At 41.5% G+C, this 25,717-nt stretch overlaps 1 protein-coding gene across 3 annotated transcripts; it reads left to right on the forward strand.

Annotated features, from left to right (window-relative positions):
* The first annotated feature begins 619 nt into the window (after positions 1-619).
* Positions 620-21,718, forward strand: SPTY2D1 (SPT2 chromatin protein domain containing 1). Of its 3 annotated transcripts, XM_056354073.1 has the most exons (7): positions 620-855; positions 1,223-1,355; positions 10,972-11,086; positions 12,587-14,146; positions 14,959-15,115; positions 15,780-15,857; positions 18,099-21,718. In XM_056354073.1, the coding sequence occupies exons 2-7, from the start codon at positions 1,227-1,229 to the stop codon at positions 18,193-18,195; spliced, it is 2,136 nt and encodes a 711-aa protein (XP_056210048.1). In that variant the 5' UTR covers positions 620-855; positions 1,223-1,226; the 3' UTR covers positions 18,196-21,718. The 3 variants fall into 3 exon arrangements, 2 of the variants coding, with proteins under 2 accessions (XP_056210048.1, XP_056210049.1); XR_008824290.1 differs by lacking the exons at positions 15,780-15,857; positions 18,099-21,718 and adding an exon at positions 14,647-14,875 and having other exon boundaries at positions 14,959-15,096; XM_056354074.1 differs by lacking the exon at positions 1,223-1,355.
* The last annotated feature ends 3,999 nt before the right edge of the window (positions 21,719-25,717 follow it).

The following is a 25,717-nucleotide window of genomic DNA, read 5'->3' on the forward strand; positions in this document are numbered from 1 at the left end:
TGCGGGTTGTCAGATACTTGGGAAAATATTTGCTGGGACAGAGCATAGCTGGTTCAGGCACCACACGGGCCCGGGAGGCCCTGCGGCTGCAGCCGTGCATTGCTGGAGGCCATGGGCCGTTCCCAAGACCCGGTGAGCCAACGGAGCTCACAGCGGAGGCCGAGCGCATACTCCCGCTTTCTCACAGGGCTGCTGGGCCGCCGCGGCGGCCAGGACCGAGCTGGCCGCGCCGGCGGCCCGGGTCCGGGGCCCTCGCCCCCCACAGCGCGGCCCTCTCGAATCCCCGCAAGCCCCGCCGCGCCGAGACAGGGCGAACTGCTGCTACAAACGACAACGCGGAGCCAAGGAAAAAGTGGCAGTTTACACCCGTTTGTGGACGCACGTCCATGTCGGGGCCGGGGCTGACGCTCGCTTCACCGGGCGCCAGAGGTTCACAGCGGCCGCACGGGGACAGCCCCAGGGATCCCGCCAGCTGCCTGCGGCACCAGCCCGCCGCCGCCCCGCGCGTCTTCCGGAGCAGGGCGCGCGTCACAGCGGAAGTGACTCGGCGGCGGTGTGACGCCAGCGCGCGGCGAGGTTATATAAAGGGCAGGCGGCGGCGGCCGGAAGTGAGCGGGGCTGAGCGGAGGCGAGAGGCGGGCTGCGCTGCGCCGGGCCGGGCCGGGCCGGGCCGGGGGGCGACGGTGACGGCGGCGGGCGGCCGGCTGGCTGGCCGGCACCACCTCCTCCTTCTCCTCTGCCGGGCGCGGAGGGGAGTGGCGGGGTGGCTGCCTCATCCCCCTCCCTGGGCCAGCCATGGATTTCCACAATATCCTCGTGATGGCCTCGGAGCAGCAGGGACTGAACTCGGTGCCGGTGAGCTTGGGGGCGGCGGGGGCGTGAGGCTGGGGCGTGGTGGCCGCGGCGCGGTTATGGGGCGGCGGGGGTCGTGCTTGGATGTCCGCCCGGGGCAGCCGGCCTGCAGGTCTGGCCGACGCTGCCGGAGCCGGGCCGTGGCTGGGCCCCGCCGGCCGGAGAAGCCTGCTGCCGGGCTGGGAGGCGGGGGCGGGGCGGAGCTCCCGCTGCCCTCGGGTCTCGCCCCGTGCGGCGCCGGGCAGGGGCGGCCGGGGCTGGCGCCTCTTGGCCGCGGTAGCGCCGAGGTGCCGGGAGCGGAGCCGGTGATGCGGGAGGGGCAGCGGCCGTGGCTAAAGCCGGGTAAGTGCTTTTGTTGCCCTGGGAGCAGGAGCATGCCACGTCCCCGGCGCGGGTCGGGGACAAAGGCCGGCAAGTTTTGGATGTGTGCGGCGCTGCCCGGTGCCTTCGTATCCACCGCTGAGGAGCAGCCGGCAACAGCTGCGCGGGGATGTTGGCGAAAGGTATTCGCGTTATTGCGAATGTTATTCTGAAGCCTGTGCTTCAGCCGTTTGTATTTTCACTCAAGCTCTCGGGCTAATGTTGATTCAGTATGAAATAACCTGCTTGCTTGGCAGGATGAGGTCCGGCAGCGGGAAGGGCCCGTGGCCTTCCGGTACGTTACTGTACCGTGTTTCATTCCTTTGGCAGGACCCAAGCTATAAGTCGTGTGTGCTTATTTGGATAAAAACGCTTCCTCTTTGGTAGCCACCAGCTAGGGAAACGCTTTTCCTGCCTATTCTTTAACGGAGAGCGGGTTTTGTGTTCCTGTGATTAGCTTGCTTGAACCAGAGTAAACGGGAGGGGTGGGCAGTTGTTTTTAGCATGAAGTACAGCAAAAACAGAAAAAGCATGCTCTTCAGTTCTGACCCTGCTGAAATGGAGACACTGTAGAATTGAGAGTATCTCTGTTTCTCTCCATCACTGTTAACACTTTGGCAATGGTCACTAATGTTGCGATCAGTTGATAATACGGACCAGCCATACAGCAGATACATGCAAATCATCAGATTCCATCATGGTTTAAAAAAACCTTATAAAATGTGTTCTTTTATATTTAGTATGCTCTAGTTTGTCTCTGACTCTATGTAGAAACCTGGTTTGTAATGTAAATCAGAAAATATCAAATATTTAAATACTTTAAGAAATGTAAATGGCTGTTTTATCACTCTTAAGTGGTTCTACTGAATTGTCATTGGGTTGTTGTAGCTCTTATTTTAAACACTTAAATATCTTTTTATGTTCTTAGTTTTCTCATGCAGCTTTAATGTACTGTACCACTATTTTTTGTCACAGGTAGTTGTTAAATCATGATGAAACATTGATGAAATGTCACCATGTTCTCTATTACAGATGGGATGATGGAGTGAGGGAATCCTACTTGTGCAGTGGATGAGGGTTTTGTTACTCCTTTTATAGAAGGTGGCATTAGGATTTGCTTACCTGATTAACTCATGGAATGAGAGTGCAATTCAATCCATAACTGAAGGAATTTGCTGTTCTTGCAAGTTATGGCGCACCTGTTAACTGCAAAGTTTGCCTTAGTGCCTGAGCAAAAGCAGAGCTGCTCTTGGCACTGCTTGAGGTTATCTGCAGCTGTTAGGCTTCAAAAGAGGGCCTGTGGAGGTTTTCTGATCAGTGGACATCAAAGTAACTCCACTAGATTAAAGCTCGTACATACAGTAGGTTCATATGGGAAGACTGTAATTAATCCTAAATACTAAAATTACCATACAGATTAATCACAAAATTTACTAGTATGTAAAGTTAACATGTTTCCAGAAATGTTAGTTCCTGTGTTAATGAGCATATCCCCTGATTTTCCCTTTTAGAAGTTTATTTTAAACATTATGGTGCACTAAACTTGATATTACATGCCTATTGTAATGAAAAATAGTAACATGCACAAGTGGTGTGTGTATATATACACACACCTCAGAAGTAAAAATTACAGAACAACTCAATTTAAGAAATAATATGGTCTTGTATCGTAAGAGGGACCTGCATAAAACAGGTACTGCATCATGTCCCTGTAAAAATTGATCTGCTTGTTCATCTCCCTATGGAAATCCAGATTCAAAAGGAACATTGCTGAAATCAGCCTTTCGGTGCCCTATTGGTTGTGTCGGGTTTTGTTTCTAAATAAAACAGTACATATATGAACTAGTGTATAAACTGTTAATGTGTTGCTAATAATCTTTGTAGCAGTTGCTGCAAAGAGCCCCAGTTTTTCCTCACATAATGTTCCATAGGGACTTCAGTATTGTGTGTCTGTATTGTTAAGATTTCACGTTGGCAGTTCATTAGATTTCCAGTGTGATCTTGCTTTCATTAGACATAACAGTTATGAGATTTAATATCGGTATGCTCTGTTAAGCCACAAGTTTTATGTGACCTAATGGATGTAGTGAAGCACTTGTGAGATGTTTGTCTGGAAGATATTCTTAAAAGTATGAAACTGTGTTACAGGCTTTCCTTTTAAATACACTGAGCACAGCTGGAACAAGTCATGCTTTTGTTTCACCTTGTTTCTATTGTCATTAATAATTTATTAGACATTATCTCATTTCTTTTAAGGGAGGATGCATCTTTGGTGTACCGAACTGAGAAAAACTCTGATACAGAATAGCATATAACCCCAAAGAGGTGACCCAAAGCGGAAACAGCTTGTCATCCACCTCAGCACTTGCTAAATTCTCATGTTAAGTCAGACTGACACATAGTGAGTATGACTGTTACAAAATAGCTTCCAGTAAAGTTGACAGCACAGGTAGCTACCAGACATGAAGTGTTTGCAAAGTAAAACAGTAGCAAAAGTTCCAGGTTTGTTCAGAGGACCCTGTGTGTTAGAGCCTGCCCGTGAAATGGTGATCTACAAACTGTAGAATACTTGCCCATAGGCAGGAGAAGCCCTGCAAGAGAAAGATGGAAAATGGCTGTGAAGTACAGCTTGCTGTCATAGAATCAGACTCCTGCATGATTGGTGTGCATGCACTTATGTGGTTAAAACTTGCCTCAAAACAGAGTCTAGAAATGCTTTGTATTGTATCAACATCCACATGAGGAGAACTGAGAGATACACAATGTGTAAAAAGTTGGCAAGGAGCAAGGAGAGCTTTTACTCTCAGCTTGACTGACCTTCGTACTTAAGTTCCAGGTGATTTCAAATGCTGACTAAAATGTGTACAACTTTCAGCTTTTCCTATTCCTGATATCTTTTTCCATAAGCAGATCAAAACAGGGACAACAATATAATTACAGAAAGGAAAGCATAGAATATATATATATATATTTTGTTACTGTCTGAAGTATTTAACAGAAGAAACTTCTGCATTTTTTCAGCTAATGGTTTAGCTTGGGCGTTGTGACAGCAGTTGCAAAATCTTAAGAAAAATTCTTTTGCATTTTTAGGAATCAGATGTATGACCCTGTTAAATTGGTTTTGGGAACAGTAGGAGCTGACAGTTAAAAAAACCTTATAGTAAAGCCTTTCTCTTGGTAAGGGTTGTTAGCACCTGAAGAGAATAAAATTTAAGCACGCTTGGTAACTGCCATTTACTTTGTCATAACTAGGCATTGATAACAGTAGTTGAGAGAGCATTATGTGCCCATATTCTAAGAAAGTGTAACTGTGGAGGGAGCTGCTGGTAACCCCAGCATGTTGTCTGTAGATTGGATGGTGATACTACTGTAGCAGAGGCCTTGGAATTACCAGCACAGCTCCTGGGCAGTTGATGCAAATGACCACTTAAAATTTGGAAAGCTTTCTTTTGAGGAACCAGTATTAGGGCGTTGCAAGAGGAGTGGCACAAACAGCATGTGTGTGGTTTAACTGGATGAATGAACCTTTAATGATGTTATTGGAAAGTTATACCTCAAAGAATATTTTGGGGGAAACAGGGACTTCCCATTGGTGAAGGTGGTCTGGTTTAACCTCAGCTGGCAACTTAAGTACTGTGCAGCTGCAAAATTACCCTGTCCTGCCCCTGGTGGGATGAGGAGGAGAACTGGAAAAAATTAAAACTTGTGGGTTGAGGTAAGAACAATTCAATAATCAAAGTAAAATATAATAACAGTTGTAATGAAAAGGAGAGAGAAAAAGAGGAATAAAACCCAAGGGGCAGGGGAGCAGGGAGGAGAAGTGATGCACAACACAGTTGCTCACCCCCACTGGCCAATGCCCAGCCAGTCCCCCAGCAGCAATCGACAGCCCCCATGATGTCCTGTGGTATGGAATAGCCATTTGGCTGCTCTGCTCCCTGCCAGCTGCTTGTGTGCCTGCTCATTGGCAGGGCATGGGAAACTGAAAAGTCCTTGACTTAGAGTAAGCACTGCTCGGCAACAGCTCTCATCCTATATCCAAAACACAGCACTGCAGCACCGACTAAGAAAAAACACTATCCCCAGCTGAAACCTGGACAGAAGGCTGTGTATCTCGATGAATGGTAAGGAAGAACAGGAAAAGTGTTGTAACATACAAGGGTCACAACTTGCTAGGGAAAAACAAGCAAACAAACCCACCCCACCCTGTGAGAACCTCTGCAAGTTGTCCATGCTGGATACCACAAGTGGAATTATCTTTACATTATGTGTGCAAGCCTATAGCAAAAATCATTAGCTGTACAGGTGCTCTGCTTGAGAATCAGGTTTGGCAAAATTGATCACTCCTATATTGCATTGCTGCCTGTGCAGATACTGATCATTGTTGAAGGCAATACTACTACTGTTGCTTGCCTCTGGGTCTAGTATTTGGTCTAGGCCTTTTGGGACTTCATTTGGATGCCATAAAGTTTACAATTATTTTATAAAATCTCTTCTATAGTCTAAGATTTGGCACTTAAAACAGCTGCAACTGTGTCAGGATCATATGCTATGCTTTGAAGTAAGTCTTTGATTTAAGAGCAAAGCCTTGGTTGCAGATTACACAGTTAAACTTGTGACTTGGAGATTGTGTGCTGGCCAAGGCTGGTTGCTAAACACTGGCACTCTGTATTTAAGGAATGGATGTCTTATATAAACTATGTCTGATATATATCTCTCACAAGTCAGTATGCATGCATATGTGTGAATGTATAGGCACATACAGCCTGGTGGAATGTTTTTTTTTATTTACCATATTAATACTAGTCTTTTTTATTAATCTTTTTGTTTTGAGGTATACTTTTCAGAGAAAAAAAGTCTGCTGCTTTGTCAGTCATGTAACTTTGAATGCTAGAAAGCCCACTGAAACAGTTAATTCTGGCTGTAAGTGGAAAACAAGTGAGATTTTTGCACTGAAACAGACTTTACACCATACTATTAAAGTGCCATTAGTCAGATTCAGAAAGAGCCAGTTACTAGGTAGGGAGCTATGGCAAGAGTTGCAGATAGTAAGGTGAAAAATGAGAAACCTCAGGAGAAATGTTACCCACTGGTAGGAAGAGACTTGTTGTTTCTTGAGGGTACACAGTTGAAGAAAGGCACTTCCACAGCCTTTACTTTTTTGTTTGGGTAAAGCAGATCCCACTGTGCATCTCAGCAGTATTCCATTAGAGCTGTTACTACGTGCTGCCCAGAGATAACACTGCGCTACTTAAGTTGTAAACACTAATTTTGGAAGTAGCTTGACCTGCGCTCTCCTAAGGCTAAACATTTCTGTTTCTCTGAATTAACCAACTTGGCAATAGCTATAAAAAGCCAGAATAATGATGACATATGCCCTGGCTTGCTTTGTCTGGTTTACCTGGAATCTGCTGCATTTTCATTTGCACTGTATGTAAAACTCTTTGTCAGTGCTTGTGAAACACATGCACGGTTCAGTGCTTTTAAAAAGACTGCACTTGAGCTGGTTATTTTATGCCATTTCTACATGAAAGTGAACAGAACTTTTACCAACACAATAGTAGTGATTCACAGTACAGAAAATGGGTATTCATGTATGAATCATTTAGCTATGTTTTCAGTTGGTAGTATCAAGAAATGCTACTGACAGGAAGACTTGTAAGTTCTTGAATTTGCCACAGTTTGCCGTATCAGTGGCAGTGAGAAAAGAGCATGTCTGTCAAGCTGATTTACAGACCTGCTCCTGGATAGCACTGTTAGTCATAGTGCAGCAAAACAAAGCCTGAAAACTGCTTCCCCATCAATTTAATTCTTTCTAAAGTTTCCCAACAGGATAGATCAACCCACATTCATCCCTGCTGTTTAGCAGTTTTCAAAGGTGCTTCTTAAGCCTAATAATTCTTTCAGATTCCTAGAATCATTCAGATTGAAAAGGACCCTAAAGACTGAATCCAACAGCGTCCTCTGTTTCGAAAATCCTGTTTTGTCTGTTTTCTAGAAATTGTGTAGAAATTGAATAATTAAATAAAGCTTTGCCATATTAGGTTACCAGTGGCAAAACATGAGATGTTTAACAACTTAAGATAATTTACATAGCTATTACGCTTAAGATGAGCATACTGCGTAGTACCTCAAATTGAAGCAAATTAGTATGTTAGAAACAACCTTTTCCTGAAAGGGTTTTCCCTGGTAACATGTGGATTACTTTCCCTCTCTGTTCTGCTTTAGATGGAGCATGCCTGATCACTTTGGGCCACATGAGTCACTGGTTACATTTGAGCAAAAATTGAGAGGGTGTGCTGCATTGTGGTTGGGGGTTTCCTGAACAGTTAGGTCTAGGAATACTTCCGGGGTAATTAAGACAAGTTGGGGAGGGAAGGCTCTCTGCTTCTCAGAAGAGGGGCCCAGCGCCAGTTACCTTCTTACCCTTTAAACAGTCCTAGCTATTGATGATCAGTTGTAATGATTTCAATTGTAAGTACCAAAAATTGTTCAGAGTTGTTGCTTTTCCAAGCGATAAGGATTTACAAAATTGGTTCTCAGATTGTGGTAGACTCTTGGACAGTGGTGAATCTTGATAAATGAGCATGACTGTAGAAGGCCTTTAATACAATAAGGTAACATGTCAGGGTTTACTACTGCAGTGTATGTGGATGGTATATCCTTGTAATTCTGTTTTGGTTATTTCAGAAATTACTGAAGGTGACTATGAATAGCTGGCATTGTAGCTGCCCATCTTGGAGCTGTTTTGGCTGCAGTTTAGAAATGAGTCTTTGACACTTGCTTCTTAGGGCACATATATACAGGACAACGTATGGGCTTGCATGTTAGTAATTAGAAGTTATCCAAGGATCTGCTCATGTGCTGCTGATTCAATGAATCAAATTAGAATGAAAGCTTCCATTGGGTGATAACGAAATCTAAAGGGAGTTATGCTGCTAGCTTGCCTGGTTATTGCTTCTAAAACATTTGGATTTGGTATCTTTATCACATATTTTAATTTAATTTTTTAAAGTTGTTTCATAAGGCTATATGATGAGAAGAATATATTTATGTGATTACTGACTTGTGTGGCACTTGTATTAGTGGTACTGTTTTTCTTTGGGACCATATTCCACCACTCTTTCATTTGGTGAGGATCCTAACTTTCCATGTGGACAGTCTTGGTTTAGGTTGTCTGTTGGCTTACTACTGAAATCGGGGGTGGGGGTAAACAGACTCAAAACTCAAACCTCAGAGCTGGGTTTTTTCTAAGCGTATTCTGCTTTCCATCTGCTTCTGGGTTTAACTGCCTTCTGTTGTATTTATCTTTGCAAGTCTCTTTCATTGCTTTGTTTTTCTTTTGAGTGTTTGTGGGAAGAAGCTTGAAAAAAAGTCTTTTTCTTTTCATTTCATCATTCTAAAGGCCAGTCTGATAATGGACATTTATGAAAGGCAATGCCTGAACTGGTGTAGCACACTAGCGCAAGTGTTCATTATAAATCCTAGTAAGAGAGGCACTTGGGCTCTAAAATAACATTTATTGGGTGTAACAGGAGAAGGAAAAAAGGGGATAGCATAGATAACTTTATATCTGTTCAGCTGCTGGAACCCTGAGCTGTACAGCACTGGACAGACATCTAGGCATGGCAAGCTCTGCAAATTCTGTCAGTGGTGAGGATCGCCAGCAGTGTAGTCTTCAGAGCTTTTATAGGATTTTCTATCATTTCCTCTGCCGAGCAAAAGGATGTTATATGAAAATGTGCTGCTTCACCTCAAGATATAATGAGACAAAGAATCATAAAAGTTTGGGTTGGAAGGGACCTTTAAAGATCATCTAGCCCAACCCCCTGCAACGAGCAGGGACATCTTCAGCTAGATCAGGTTGCTCAGAGCCCTGTCCAAGCTGACTTCTGATGTTCCCAGGGATGGGGCATCTACCATGTCTCAGGGAAATCTGTGCCAGTGTCTCACCACCCTCATCATAAAATATCTCTTCCTTATATCTAGCCTGAATCTTTAAAACCATCACTCACCCCTTGTCCTGTTGCAACAAGCCCTGCTAAAACCTCTGTCCTCTTCTTGCTAATAAGCCCCCTTTAAGTACTGAAAGGCTGCAATAAGGTCCCCCCAGTGCCATCTGTTCTCCTGGCAAATTACACCACATGCAAGTGGTGTAATTGGCAGGTGCCAAGCAAGGGCTGCACATTCTGTCACCATTAGTCTGCTGAGTTCATTCAACGGTCTCAAGTGGTAAGTACAGTAGAGTGCAGGCCTGCACCTATTCAGGTAAACTGGTACGCGTATCACTAGCTCCTTGTACAGTAGTCTTCTGTTTAAGATCACTGCAGCAGGAACTAAAATTAGTATCACAATTTGTATCCCTGGTTTTAGGTTGGCCTCCTAATTACGCTGGTGAAGTCAGTTCCAGCTTTTGGAGTAATTCCATCTTTTTAGTGGATTGCTTTATTTTCACTGAATAAGTTAACCTGAAACTGAAACAAGTGGCCACAAAAAATCTGAAAGCCCTAATGGACCTGTAAACCAGAAGTCTGGAGCTGAACAGACTCTGGCAGCTTGGTCTGTAGTCTGCTTTTCTTTCCTGCTTGGCCAAAGACTACGGGTGAGCTGAAATTTTTTTTATTCCATTGCTGATGCAGCTGTTGCATTCCTTCTCAGTCTAGTGCATTTCACTCGTTGCTCTTGGTTTCCCTACCTTGTCTTCTGGTTTCCTGTTCATTCCTTCAGAAAACTGAGTGCAGTCTTGTTGCTGATGAGTGGAATGCACCTTGCTAAAAGAGAGAAGCAGCAATATATTTTATTGAGATAAAATAATAATTTGATAGAGCTCAATAAGTTCAATGGAATTAAGAGTTTAACAGTGGTTTGACAAGGTTCAGTCAGTTTGATGGCAAGGTTCACCTTATTAATTACTGCATGGAAAAAACATACGAAGGAAAATTGAGTTGGAATGATTCACACAGACCAGAGATGCAAAGAGTGAGGAGGACCCTCCTGTTGAGTCACAAGGTTTGCTTTCTAAACACCTTTTGGAGCCTAGGTGTGGCTGGATCCAGCCACGTCTTGGACTTGGTCAACAGTTTGCCTAATGGAATTATCTATACAATGTTTATAATAATTTTGAGTAGCTACGTGGATTAGTAATGTTTCAGAACATTAATTCAGCATGCTATCAGTCACTTATTGAGGCTCTGTCACAGGTAAGGGATCTCTCTGCCCTGGGTAAGAAAGGATCTCTTAGTCTCAGGTAAGGAATTTCTAACCTTGAGAGGTGTCCCTGCTCCAGGGACTTGGCGTGCAATCCAGTTGCCATTCGGGGACAGCTCAGATTGGGCCCATCCTGATATCGTATTTATAGGGTGAAGTAGTTGGCTGCTAGTCAGTAATATAGACAAGACAGAGCTGAAATGAAGACATCTGGCATCTTGTTCTGTGCTTTGGTTATCTTGCACTTCTGGATTTCAAAACCACCTTTCAAAATATTTTTCAAGACCTTTACTCCCTTGTATGTAAGCCACAGGCTTTCTAGCTCACAAGTTCACCCCAAGGATGTTGCTCCTTAGCCTGAACCAAAGTATGGCTAGGAGTCACGTGTATCCATTACAACTATTAGCTTCAGTGGGAATTCATTGCTTGTTTACTCTGTACCATTTCTATGCTCAAAGTCAAGTACATGACCATTACGCAGCCCTTCAATTTTAAACTCTAAATATTTTTATATTTCATAGCTTTTCTGACATATTTATTTGTTCTTTACAGAAAAGGTACAGTTTGGCTGTTGGTCCTCCTAAAAAGGTTCCAAAAGTCAAGGGTGTAGAGTCTGCAGCAGTGCAAGCATTTCTTAAACGGCAAGAAGAAGAAAAAAGAAAAAAAGGTAACAGTCCAAAATATTTCCTATGGGAAGCTTTCATTGACTTTTTGAGACTTTGTCACCTTATTCAAAGCTCTTGCAAATACAGCTACGCATCTGTTTCTGGCTCTTAAGCACATAACTGATGCTGAGGGAAAGCCAGGACTAACAAAGGACTAGGGGTGTTTGTGTGCTTTCCTAAGGAGTTAAATGTTAATCAGCTACACTAACATATACTGCTGGAGATTGAGAATTGGTTAAGGTAAAGAGGTGCTTTGTGGTTAAGGTAAAGAGATACTTCAGGAAACCATCTAGGCCTTTGGTAACTTAACTTTGAAAAGCTTTGGGGGTGGGGGGAAGGTAAGAGTTCCTGTTGTGTTATAATCTAGTGTACTAATACAGGCTGAATTTTAAATTTGTATGGCAGAGGTGTTGTGTGAGCCACAGTTTTTCCACAGTTTAATATTTCCTTTAAATAGTCTGTAGAATAAACTAAACCTGCATTGCTTCTGCTGTTAATGTTTTTTTAAAGCTAACCAAATCTGATGGACTGGGTGGCCCAGGGTATTCCTCCTTTCCTGGGCCTGTCACAAGCGTGCTTCTAATCACTGTTGCCAGAAGCAAGACTGAGCATGAATTCCACATAGGCGTGCCTACACACTCTGTGTAGCCATGGCCCATGACAATAGAATAACATAGGCAGTGGCTGGTATCTCACAGGCACCCAAAGCATGATTAGTCCAATCCATTTTCTAAGAATTGATGCTTTTTGTGAAGTCTTCCTAGTATTTGGCTCCCACTCCCTTGGTCTCTTTTAGTGTCTGGTGTTCAGACCTCTCATCCTCCTCACCAGCTAGTTCAGCCTGAATTTTATCAGTAGATCACACAGACTCAAGATAAGAGCATACTTACGCAGAAAACAGCTAAAACCAGTTAATTAAGAATATATGACAAATTGTGGAGATAGAGCCCTGTACCCTATCAGACAAATGCAGTGACCAGCAGCTTGCTTATCAGTGGCTGGCTGCTTCTTTTCTTTCCCTTACACCCCTCTACACACACTCTCAGCCTGTTTTCTGATTGTTATCTCCCCAATACTCTTTGACTCTGTCCCTTTCCTCTTCTTCCCTTAAACATCTGATAGTAAATTCTGTACAGTCTCAAAATTCTTCTGCTCAGTCTTAGAACTCCTTCCATTACCCAGAGATTCCTGAAGTCTTGTACCTCCTTACACAGTAATTCTCCTTAGTTTGCATAGCATTCTGGAGAGCTGCTTCAGCTGAATCACTTTGGTGGGTTTGCAATAGCAGCATTTGACTTAGTTGCTTGCCTGTTTGTCAGAGTAGCTGATCCAGGCTGGTTAGCTTGCCCTGTTGGCAGACCTCTGATAACTTGCCAGTCTCTTTTTGAATAGCTGTTAGCCAGATATCCTTAAATTACTGTCCTAAATGGTTTATCAGTTTGGAAGAAGCTGAAATAAAAAGTAGGGCTTTTGCATAACTTTCTCCTGGTATTCTTTTACAGCACTGGAAGAAAGAAGAAAGAAGGAAGAACTCTTGGCTAAGCGTATTGAACTGAAACATGACAGAAAGGCAAGAGCTATGGCCTCACGAACAAAAGATAATTTTTATGGCTATAATGGCATTCCCATTGAAGAGAAGTTTAAAAAAAAGAGGTCTTGTGAGAACATCACTCAGGCCCCAGAGGCTGAGTATGCAACGGAAGATGACACAGAGCAACTTGAATACAGTCAGACTGAATCTGAGCACGAGCAAGAAGAACATGAAGAGAAACCATCCAAACTTGCAGTGAAACCCAAAGCACCTCCCAAAAGTGCACCAGCACCTCTGAACTTCGCTGAGCTCTTAAGGCTTGCTGAAAAAAAACAGTATGAACCAGTGGAAATAAAAGTAGTGAAAAAGGTAGAAGAGAGACCCAGAACAGCGGAAGAATTGAGAGAGAGGGAGTATTTGGGACGGAAAAACAAGAGAGTAGACATGCATAAGAAAAGTGAGAAGGAGATTAAGAGTACAGGGTTATCGAGCTCTTCAAAAAAAGTTACTTCTCACAAAGAATCTGTAAATGCAAAACTTAACAGAAGCTCAATGGATAAACATTCTGCACTGAAAGGCAGTCTGTTGTCTACGAGTGGTACTGATAGGAAATCTAAAGCACCAGCACTGGCTGAAAAACACTTGCGGTCATCATCTTCCTCCAGAATTGATCAAATGGAAAAAGCCTCACAAAATGGTTCCTTAAAAAGCTCTACTGGTGGCAATCATAGTAAATTACCTGTCAATGGTACTGGAAAGTCTGGCTCAAGCTCTCAGGTGCCACCCTCAAAACCAGCAGCCAATGGGGCTCAGAGGATACCATCTGCTAAAGAATCCAGTCTGAAAAAGTCTGCCCATGCAAAATCAGGAAGTGCTTCAGCCCTTCAGCATGGAATCAACTCCAATGCAAAACGATCGGGCAGCAGCTTAGGAAAAGGAGGACCTGGACATCCAGGTGGTCGTTCAGGTGCAGGACCCGGGCGACCAAGCAGCAATGCTGGTGTGGGACCTGGAAGGCCAGGCAGCAGCTCAAGCCTGGGACCTGAGCGACTGGGCAGTGGCTCAGGCATGGGACCTGGAAGGCTGGCTGGCAGCTCGAGCACAGGACTGGGGCGACTAGGCAGCAGCTTGAGCACTGGACCAGGAAGGCCAGGCATCAGCACAAATGCCCGACCTGGGCGACCAGGCAGCAGCGTGGGTACAGGACCAGGAAGGCCAGGAGTCGACCCAAGCACTGGATCTGGGCGACCAGGCAGCGGCTTGGGAACAGGACCGGGAAGGCCAGGAATCTGTCCAAGCACAGGAGCTAAGCGGCCAGGCAGCAGCTTGGGGACAGGACCAGGAAGGCCGGGCATCAACCCAAGCACAGGACCTGGGCGACCAGGCAGTGGCTTGGGTACAACTGTGAAACCAAAGTGTACTGTTGTATCGGAAACTATTTCTTCTAAAAACCTAGTCACAAGACCTAGCAATGGACAAATAAATGGAATGAGATCTTTTCAAGGGCATAGACCTGCATTTCATCCACAAGGTATAAAGGTCTAGAACAAATACTTTTTTTTCATGTAGTTACTTGTTTTATATTTTTTGTATATGTCTGAGTTGAGGTTGCTGAGGGTCTTTGCCAGTTACAGATGCAATTAGGAAGGACTTGGACAAAATAATATTTGCCTTTTAAAGAGTGCATTTGACAGTAGAATGCTTTTTTTTTCCTGCTTTGCAACTTCTTATTTTTACCTATGTTCATATGCCTTGAAATATAGGCCTGGGGTTTGAAGTAGTATATGAAAGAAAATTAAGCAACCTGTGATGGCTGTTGATATATAGATGTAGTTAGAAGGAAAGGAATTGAAGGATTCACTTCCTGCATCACTCAATTATGCTTAGTCTTTAAAATTTCATAGTGTCTTAAATAACAGATGCTTAAAGTGATACATGGAAAAAAAGCAAACCTGTGACTGATATTTAAGTGTCTTGGCAAATTCACAGTATCAGTAGGTGAGCAGTTCTAAAAAAATTATTTCTGAACAGGAACAAGCAGCATGGACTGTAGCAAATAAGTGCCTGGAAAATCCTGAACAACCCCGAAGCCTGACTTCTGTCTGGTAGCTTCCTCAGGAAGCCACTGGTGGTACTGACACGCAGTCTTCTGGAGCACAGCTTAGAGGAAGTCTTTCCTTTCACCGAGTTTGAAAATTACTAGCTTGAGGCAGAATTTTCCACCTTTAAGCTCAGATCTGTAAAAATGGCTGTGTCCAAGGTATGGCAAGGAGAAGTACTGTTAAAGGAATGTTATACTGATGTTATTAATTAATATGTGTTTTTTACTCTCCTGTCATTTAGGTCTTGGAAGACCACCTATTAATTACAAGAGACAAATAGAAGATGATGATGATGATGAGTATGACTCTGAAATGGATGACTTCATTGAAGATGAAGGGGAGCCCCAAGAAGAAATATCAAAACATATTCGGGAAATATTTGGCTATGACCGGAAAAGGTAAGAAAAATGTCAATTTTAACATACTACAGAACAAGCAATAGAACAGCAGAAACTAATATAGTTCAACAAATAAAAATGTTGTAGAAATAGGGGAAGTGCTGGTAGCCAAAAATAGTTTTGCATTGCAGAAATTAACAGGGATTAGAGCTGCTTCTGTGCAGAAGGGACCTTGAATTTTCACACTGCTTGCCATGCTTTTCTGGGGAGCAGTAAAATTTGGTGCAATACAAAACAATTGAAAAATAACACAGCTTCTATATTGTCTCACCTGTATAATTCATAGCAACTCTTTCCTATTATTGGATGTTAAAATGCTTTCTGTAGCAGCCTGCAATATTTCAGAATTCATCAGATGTAGCTGCCTGAATATAAACTGCTAAATGCAATAGTGTTAGCTGTTCTGTAAGAGGATCTACCTTGGTATGGCTAGGAACTGCTGGAAAATGAAGGCTCTTTTTTGGCTTGTTTAAATACTTTTTGCTTGTCTGATAAAACGGTGTAAGAAAGCAAGCATTTTAAAGGCTTGTAACTTGGATTCTTTCAAAACATTAACATCTGTGTATGACAAGGTAATTATTCTTTCTAAGGGATATGAATTCATGACTCAACTGTACATTATCATGAGTTTTTAGTGTGCTGAAAGCTAATATTTGATTTCCAGATACAAAGATGAAAGTGATTATGCCTTACGTTATATGGAGAGCAGCTGGAGAGAGCAACAGAAAGAAGAAGCTAGGAGGTATGCATGGGTTTAAACTGAGACAGAATGTGGGAAGATTGTTTATTGCCCAGGGCATGAGGCTATGTTAAGAGTGGATATTTGCTGCTTTTTGTAGCAGAAGTAAATAAGCCTTACCTTTTTTTTAGAAGAAAGCTTAGGTAAAAATGAAACTCAGCCAGTGGTGGGAAGAGTAAATAAATCCAGTAAATGAATTGTGTATGTTCATTCTCATATGCATCACAAACTTTGCTGGTAAAAAACCAACACCCAAACAAAACAAAACAAACAAAACCCAACAAAAAACTTGCACAAAACCCATCCAAAAACCCCATTAAAAACCAAAACCAAACAAAAAAGCCCCAAACCAAAACCAACTTATGCCCCAAAATATTTTTTTAAAAATCAAATTTCAGTTGAAATGCTAAACCCTTCTATTTGTCCCAAACCTTAGAATATTCTGCTAGTTGAGAACTGAAAGGAGATTTATTTGTTTTTATGTATATACATGTGTGTATATTTCTATGTATGTATAAAAAGTACTTCGACAAACTTCTGTAATTAATGACTTAAAATATGAAGATTATACTTCCATATGGATTTTGGCCTCTAGACCTGCACAATTCTTATGTCTCCTTATAAAACCTGATGTTCATAAACTGATTTTCTTTTTGGTTTTTAATGGCTGGTGGAACAAGCTTTGTGAGTTATAAGAGTTATTTATAGGTAATGGAAAATACTGAAATATACTGAGTTACCAAATTTTCTTTTTCTACTGAAGTTTTTTGTAGTGTTATTCAGAAAGTGCCTTGAGTATTGGAAATGCATCTTCTTGAAGTTATAGTCAGTGCCCTTATTTTGCCTTGCTCCTAGGGAATAGCTGCAGCTCATGCAAAGCTGTAGCCTGCTAAATGGAGTTAGAGGAAACAACTAGAGTTTTACAGGGATATTGCTATTGACAAAATTCTTTCTTGAAGACCTATAGTTCTTTGCAGAGCTGAATGCCTGGCTAACTTTTAACTTCACATGCAGCATAAAGGAAAAGGAGATAAGAAACTTGAGCAACATTGAGTTTATTCTCAGTGCTAAGCTACTTTTCTTTGAGAGTTTGGTTGAAAGCATTGTACCCTTGAAATGAGGAACTTTTTTCTAGCTAGGCAAACCCACTAAAATTATAGCTGTTAAGTTCTAAGTTGAAATGAAAAATGATGCTTCAAATCAGCTTTATCACATAGATCCTTGATGTGTTTGTTTCTGTTAATTTGGATGACTGCAGCTTCCTGAATTCAGGATGACTTTGCTTCTTTAGGCATAAGATCCATTTTAGAGGCTGTACTGGAGCAGTTCCATTGAATCTTCATTGTCATACGGCTGAACCTTTTGAGTTTAGGCGCATGCTACTCTGCTTTTGGGTGCTTCATAATGATCTGTAGATGTACAGGTGTGCTTGGTAGGGCGTCCAGTGAGGCAGTAGCTGATCACAAAATAGTAACTTTGCCATACCTGTTCCTAGTAGCAAATCAGCAAGATGATCCAGGCCTTACTGAAGAAGAGATTGGTGATTGCAGATACTGTTTTAAGTATTGCTTTCAGCATACCAGCTTCTAGGAAGCTGAAGAAACTATGCATGGACATAGCTAGAACATGCTGTCTTGGCAGTCTCTTCTGTGGGCCTGTTTATCAGAGCCATGGTAGCTAGATGGCCAGGGCTGGAGCCCATTGTGTTTGCAGCTCCCTGAGCAGGTGCCTGAAGCCAGGAAGTTGCAACAAACTTTTGCTTTGCTACTGTTTGACATACCCTTTCTGTCCCTTGCCAATGTACAAGGTTTAGGTGGCTCTCAGGAGCTAATAGAGTCAGTCCTGTTATGACTTGTAAGTGGCACTTCGGCAAGAATTGATGGATGTGTTTCAGCAGCTTCTTTTCAGGGAACAAAATGACCTTTCCTATTAAAATTGAGGGGAGGGGCGGGGTGGGTGGGTAAGGTTTGCGGGTTAAAGGTTAACAACTTTTTTTTAACAAGTTTTAAATAATTTTTCCCTCAAAATATTTTATTCTAATCTAATGGTAAGATCTTGATTTGTTTTTCCTTAAAGCTGTATTCTTGCTATAATTAAAAAAAACTTATGGTTGTTGAACTGATCTAAATTTTTTGCTTAAGTCAGCTGTAATAACTTGAGGATTGCTTTTCTTGGGGGAGGAGTAGAAGTCAAACTTCATTTTCTTGAGTAGCAGTGTGTAAAGGATTTAATTTTATTTGGCAGCTTGAGACTCGGTGTTCAGGAGGACTTAGAAGAATTGAGACGGGAAGAAGAAGAATTAAAACGCAAGAGACAGTCTAAGAAGCTGAGGACACGTTAACTGACTCATGGTGTTGACTTTGTTCATGTTTCTGCTACCCTCTGCCTCCATACATCTCTGATTCTACTTTAGTTTCCATTTGCTTGTTAGAGGACAAAAGAATATTTAAAGGGATTAAAGTACTGAAAAACAAGGCTTTTGTTTGACCTAAATAAGATATTTATTTTTAATACTTGCCAGGGTTGGTTTTTTAATGAAGAAATTAATGCACTAATGCATATTAAGTGAATAAAATTGATAGATGTTTCCATTGATTAAACTAGTTCAAGATGCCAGCAGAAATATTGACTAGCTATGCACTGGCTCAGAACTGTGTGGGCCTATATACCAGTAAACTGATTTTGCATTCACTTGAAAGAAAGGAATAGCATTCTTGTTCCCTGATATTTCTTGAGACTTAATGAAATCGCTTTAGGTTCTGCTCTGTCTCCCAACTTGAGCCTCAAAGTATTGAAATGTCATCTTCTGTACAGAAGCAGCTTGGGTATAAATTCAGCTGTTGCCACAGATGTTCAAAGCAATAAAGTGTGCGTTATTTTCTGATTCGAGGACCCGTAAAAATAATTTGAACCTCTATTTCTAAACAGAAAAGTCATCTAATTTGGAAATGGTACAGTTACAGATACAGCCAAAAGATTATGTTGGCTTTTGGCATGTCTGGAATTCCAATGCCAGTCTAATTCAGTATGATAAATACAAACCCTGAAGACAGGAGTTTCTAGTGTTTGTATGTGACTTGTGCTTTTGGGCTCAAGCTTATGCTTGGGAATTCTTTTCCTGCCCTGTAAATCTTCACATTTGTTTAACAGCTTCTGCTGCTTTTACAAATTGTGTACAGTGCACATGTTGTTTCTTGCATTAAACATCCGATGTGTTAAATGATTTAAAATGTGAAGCAGTCATTTATCTAATTAGGTCTACTGTTTAGAAAGCACATCAGAATTAACTTTTGTTAGAATGTATTTGCAACTCTTTGATATTAACAGCTTCATGTTAACTAGCAAATACTTGTGATTTCATCAAACCAAAAATCTAAATTGTTATGTATAGCAAGAGAGTTTGTTCAGTTACTTACCTTAATGCCCATATTTGCACATTATTTCTGTCTATGCATATAAAGACTGTTTGCTTCAGTAACTGAATTTGTTTACAATCAGCACAGGGTTCACGTAAGTCTACAGGAGTGGTACTAAGAGTCTAAAGCTTGTATCTGGTGTTGCACCTACTGTAATCTCCCCAGGTTGCCCTTCAAGTCTCACCAGTATCTACTGCTGGGCTTTGCCCCAGGATTCCGTTGATAGTACCACAGGCTTCAGCTGCTGAGACTGTTATGTTTTAATGCTAGAAGTACTTGGAAAAGTACAAAAAGGGCTTTGGGTGTTGGGGGGTGGGGTGCGGGATGGGGTGAGGGGAGGAAGGGGAAGTGAAGGAATAAAAAAGAAAAATTGCCTTGTAGAAAACCACAAAGGAACCTTTCCTACGGGGGCTACTCTTAACAGCACTGTCTCTAGGAAGCAGTTCAGGTAGCAACCTGTAAGGAACAATCTTGGAAACTGCTGAATTTTAAACATCTGACTCTTAATGTAAGAAAAAACAGATTTGCCTTTTTAAGATGTTTTCTGTCGATGGTGTAGCATTTCACTGCCTCAGTAAAACACTGACATGAGTAAGCTATTGGCATAGCTTCTATAAATCAATTCAGTATTGGCTGACAGGGAGCCCAGATGAAGATCCCTCGTTGCTCCTCTGTATTTTTAACTGTCTGTATTAACCAACAAAACTGTTTCTCAATGTATGCACTTGAGACCATGCAAGGTAGTGTAACCTCACTGCTTGTCTAAAAGTGTGTTGTATTCACTTTGCTTCATTGGGACCATCTAATTTTCTGTTGTAGTTCCTAGATTAGCCATTCAAGATGATGAACACCGGGACCATGATGAAGTTACTGGGTTTTTTTTACTACTTTTTAGCTGGAGAAAGGCTCTAGGTCTTATAAACCCAGATAGCTGTATCAGCTGTGAGTAACTTCCTGCCTGGTGGGGAAAAAAGGCCTCTTATGAAGCAAAAGATATATTAATTCAAAATTGGTTCCGTTGGGAGTTAAATCTGCATTTCAGATCAATATAGGTTAAATAAAACTTGATTATTTCACTGCTTTCTGCTTACAAGATCAGTTACATTTCTTAATCTGTAAAGCACTTTGTCATTTGTCTTTTAGATGGTGACTGGAATGTACTCTGCTAGCCTCCCTAAGACACTGTGTAACTGTTTCGTCACACAGTGATCATGGCTTGATTTTTGTCTATTTCATATGAAAAATTATTCAAGGACACACTTGCAATTTTACAGTTGAGAAGTACTTTCTCATAATTGGCATGGAATGCTAATGGTTTTCAAATTTTGTACAGATGTTTGGATTTTAGTGTGTTTGCATTTGCTGCATATTTGTAAAGCGGCTAGGAAGGAACTAAATTTTTGTTTGATTTCTGACCTTGTATCCAAAAACGTTTACTGTTTGCTGGATTAACAGTATTAATCTAATGAGACTACTTCAGTACTTGTCCAAAGTGCATCTGAATTTGACATTAATAAAAACTGGAAGAATGTTTATATTGGTTTACGACGATCTGATGTTAAGCTAATGATTTAATTGTATTTAATGAAACTCTGGTTTAGGTTCTACATCTTTTTTTTTAATTCACTGTTTGAAAATGTGCCTTTTTTACTAAATTGTGTCAAAAAATAATGAATGTAGGAGTATAAAATGTTGGTTGGTTTCTGCTATCTCAGATTCTATATCCTTAAACTTGATAGGGTGAAATTACATACTTCTCATAAAACCCTTCCAGGTCTGGCTTTGATCACAATTCAGTAGCTACTTCTTTACTGCTAATGTTAAATCAAATGAAGGGCACTTTCTATTGATGACTACTTTTTCAAAATGTCTTGTATTTACACTTGAGCTGTATTTCACTTTGCAGCAATGTCTTTTGGAGGCCAGGGTTTTGCATATCACAGGAAGCCTTAGTGTGCAGCTCTGTGCTGTGCTTTAAAATAAATTTTTTTCAAGAATTATATGAGATCTCTATGGAAATCTGGATTTATTTTTGTGTAAAGCCCAAAATATTGTCCAGGAGAACTAATTTTCTATTTCTTTTGCATTTTGTAACATAACCTAGTAGCTGATGCATATTTCTGGAGACCAAAACATGTCATAAAGAAAATAAATATATGGAGAGACTGGTGTTTAAATTGTGATGAATGTACTATTTATTTTGGTGAGTGGGTGTGATGCAATATTAAAGTGTTAGTGTATAAATAAGGGTGATTCTAGTTGTAGCCCATTTTTTTTTCCTTTGGGGATATCATTTATGCAAAATGTCTTTTTACACAATGTGACAAACCAGGTTGAAGCCTCGTACGTAGCTTAACTGTTTTTCAGTGCTGTCTAGAAAGTGTATACTTTTGCACACACCAAGTTGCAGAGTATGTATACAATAAATTATAGGCATTAAACGTTTTACTGCTATTTCTCATTGGTTTACTTTATGGAAGGTTTTTCAGATTTCTTTTCTGCTGGTTTCTGCTGAAATGTCACATACAGCAGCACTAGGCTGAATCTTTTCCAAGAACTGTTCTCTTGTTCTCAATGCAGCTAGCAAGAATACATGAAAAACTAATGGATTCACCCAAGCAATCAGAAAACATCTGAAAATCAACAGTTTTTCCTGTAGTTTGGGCTTGTGATGTAATAGGTGTTTGTAGGTACACATATTTTAGAATGGTAGCATACACATGTGCCAGTTGCCTTCAAGATCTTCCATTTGGAGTGTGGTGTTTCATCTTGCAGTTTCATAAGCAGCGTCTTTCTTGGATTTGTTTATTCCCATGTATGGAATCTGAACCTGCTCTTTCTCCCACAGAGCAGGTAACTGCTGTGGCATGTGGAGGTAAATACCAGTGAACTGTTCTCATAAGGTAGTGCTGTGACCCACTTCCAAAGAGATATATAGCTACAGACCAAAGTGAGCCCACCTGGCTTTCCTTTGAAACAGCAATGCTTGCATGCCCTCGTGCTTAAAAAAAACGCACTTAAGATCATATTGCAAGTTAGCATTTACTCAGGGTCCTGTGAATGCCTTGTTTGGACTTAGCAAGTATGGAATTCCCTTGAGATTTTTTTTAATGTATCTTAATAGCTGTAATCTGTCACTATCAGTCATTATTTCAAAGCAAATATAATCTGTTCAGGTGGAGGGTGGTTCTACGTTGAGTTATTATCTTAATCCAGCCAGTAAAGCTGTATTTCTTGGGAAGCAATTAAGTGGTTTTACTCAGGTTTGGGGAAAAAAAATATTACAGGTTTCCCTTGTTTGAGGGCAGTTTTTATTTGTAATTTAGTTGAAGTAATGCTTCAGCCCACAAGGCAGAACTGTAGTTTAGTCATCCCATAGATAGCCTTTTCTTATTACTGGAAATGCATACAGAAACATTTGTGTTGTTCCATGAGCCTAGGGATCCAAAAAGCCTTTGACGTATCATGCTTAACATACTTGGTGGTATGAAATTAAAGACTAGAGTTTCCTGAAGTAATGAAACCTGTTTAGTCTTAACTTCTCTGTTCACAGCTGATGAATGATTTTTGTTTTCCCAAACCATCTGGTGCTGAATTTGCTTTGGGGATTTTCTCCGTTCAGTTCTTCATGGGAGCCTTGGTTTTTATCTACATCCTTTTCCTGCATTGGCAAATTAGTAATTTTTGTTGTTGCTGGATGCAGCTTCTGCCCAGTTTCTCAACATTCCTTAGCTGAGGAAAGGCAAGTATCTGATGTCCTCTCCTGGTGTGTGTGTGGGGTGGGGGGTGGGCGTGCGTGTGTGTGTGTGTGTGGTGATAGCCATTGACAATTCAAACAGAATCAAGAGCTCTGGAGGTTTTGTCCTGGTTAAAGGAATGGCCTTGATTCGGACCTGAAAAACACTTGAGTGTAGCATCTCAGGTTATATAGCGCACTCAGAATAACTGTGACCATACTTATGCACTCACTGAGTGTAGAAGGATGTTTTGGAGTGCCTTGCAGGTACTTCTCAGTGTATTTAACCGCTTTTGTGGACTTCGTGAGAGGTAACTAGCTTCCTTGAACGATACATCTAAGGCTATATGATGTTTGTTACGGGTCTGTCCTCAAAGCCCTGTCACAGTAATTCTCCTCCCTGCCAGCTCCTTCCAGCTCTTGTGCTGTGTGAATACCCTCAAGACATCCAGTGTGTCAAAAAATTTGTTCAAAGGAGTAGTGTACGTGTTCAGATTTCTATACCCGTCAATTGACCTCCTGCTCTGCAACTGATAAAGGACTTTGCTTATCATTATTTTTGTGTAGGAAGGGCACTAACTGACTATGAGTCAATCCCCTTTATCTGATTTTTGATTTCTACAGAATGTAGGGAGTCTGTTTTTGAGACTGTTGTCAGATTTGACTGTAAATGATGCATAGACAGGCAGCCTGGTCATGTAAAGCGAATCTTCAGAGTTCATGCAGAGTGATGTGCTGCTGTTAACAGCCCTCTTCCCCTAGCCAAAATGAGTGAACCAGCAAACCCTTTATGAACTTGGTTTCTGTTTGCTAGCTGTGTGTGCAAAGGGAACGTGGTGATGACAGCATTTAGTATGTGATGTGGCCCAGGGCTATGGGGAGCCCTGTTTGAGCAGTGAGAGATGCTGAAACTTGCAGGAAAAAATTTAATGATTTTGTGGAAGACTGTTTGCTGCTATGTGCAGTTGGCAACGAGGCCTGATGTACCTCAAAACTACTGTTTTAAATCTAGCCTCTGTTAGATGGTGCTTTTAAACTGATATGATGTATGAAACGGTCACAGTGTACTTCACACTCACAGGTGAGTTACTGATGGTTCAGAACAAAGGTGAACACTGGGATAAATGATGCTCTTGTGGTATTTCCAGAGCTGAAGGCAGTTTGGGTTTTGTGAGGAAACTTGCTCCTGCCACCTGTGTTGCAGCTGGTCTTCATTTATTCCCCAAACTTCAGTATCTGGGACAATCACTCAAGTGTATTTCAGAAGTGCAGATTTTTCCCGTAGCATTTAGTATTTGTAAGTTCAGCTTGTCATTTCTATTCCATTACTCTTGACTTAATTTGGATGACTTATAGTATTGCATGGTTTACTCTACTGGAGACAATTCTTTTAAATGCTTCCTGAGTTGTAGTTTGAGGTTGTTGAGAACCCTTTCCCTTGGCTTTGCTGTAAGCTAGTGTACCTGGAGATACAGGATGCCCACAGGTAAGCAGAAGAATGAGACTAGTACTTAGATGGTGCCATTTTCCTCTTGTGTGGAGCTGAATAAAATTCAAAAGCCACATGTTGTCGAACCGGCTCCATGTTCCATGAGACTGTCTCTTTATTCTGCCCTCTCCCTTAACTTCTGAGAGACTGCAGCCTTTTTTTATGTAATCATCTTAATTTTTCTACCAAGTCTCAAAGAAACCATCTTAGTCAGTAGGGGGACCCATACTGCTGTTTTTGAATACATACGGTGAGCTTCTATGGGGAAAGGAGTTGTAATAAAATGAGTTGCATGCATTGCTCAATAAATGCTAGTTTGGGGAATTTTCTGTAGCTTGTTTAGTAAGAATATATGCAAAATGCTATGGCCTCATTTGGAAGAGCACAGTGTTACCTGTTGCACTGGCTTTACCAGATTATGCATGTGGAAAGTTATAGCCATGTGAAAGTTCTTCTAGAGCAGAGGCTGTATTTGGATAATATATGACCTGATCCTGAAAGCTAAGGTTCATATTTTTACCTCTAGAAATCATATAAAATTAGAGTTGACACCAAATGAAAGAGATGCTAGAACTTGGGCCACCAAACAGAATTAAAATACCTGCACCTTTTTGCAGCGGATTAAAATTTAGGGTGTCTGGTAAAGGACATCTCATTGCTGTCTTGCAACCATCCGTGGATGGTGTAAGGCAAGGTGTGTTTATCTTCAAGGCTGCGTTAAAAGAACACCCTTGTTGCTCACAGAGCTATTGGTATCTCTCCATCTGGCTGTGTTCAGACCCAGTGTTGCCCTGAGTGCTTCTGGTCTCCCTCATATTACTTTGGCTGATTGAAGCAAGTGTGTAAACCTACACAGATGAAGTAAATAACCAGCAGAAAATTTTGTCATCCTTGCTTGATGTCTGGGAGGTGCTGGGCTAGGGAAGTTGAGAGCCAGCTTCAGCAACTGAAATACAGAAGGGAACTTTAGTAATGGAAGGTAGAGGTCAGGCAATGGAGAGGAACTACTAGAGGACTGCTACAGCGTGGTACGTGGGGTAGCGAGGCTGTCTTGTGTATGGGCACATCATTAGCTGGCTAGCCAAAGTATTTAGTTACCTAAAGATTAATTGGCATTAGAAACTGTTAACTTAATATGGCATTATTCATTGCAAATGATGTTTAGAGCAGATTGAGTAAGAGGGCACAGACAGCTCTGAATTTAAAAGAGAGTTTGAACAGT

Source organism: Falco biarmicus, chromosome 10 (assembly GCF_023638135.1).
Source record: "Falco biarmicus isolate bFalBia1 chromosome 10, bFalBia1.pri, whole genome shotgun sequence".
Taxonomy (NCBI): Eukaryota; Metazoa; Chordata; class Aves; order Falconiformes; family Falconidae; genus Falco; species Falco biarmicus.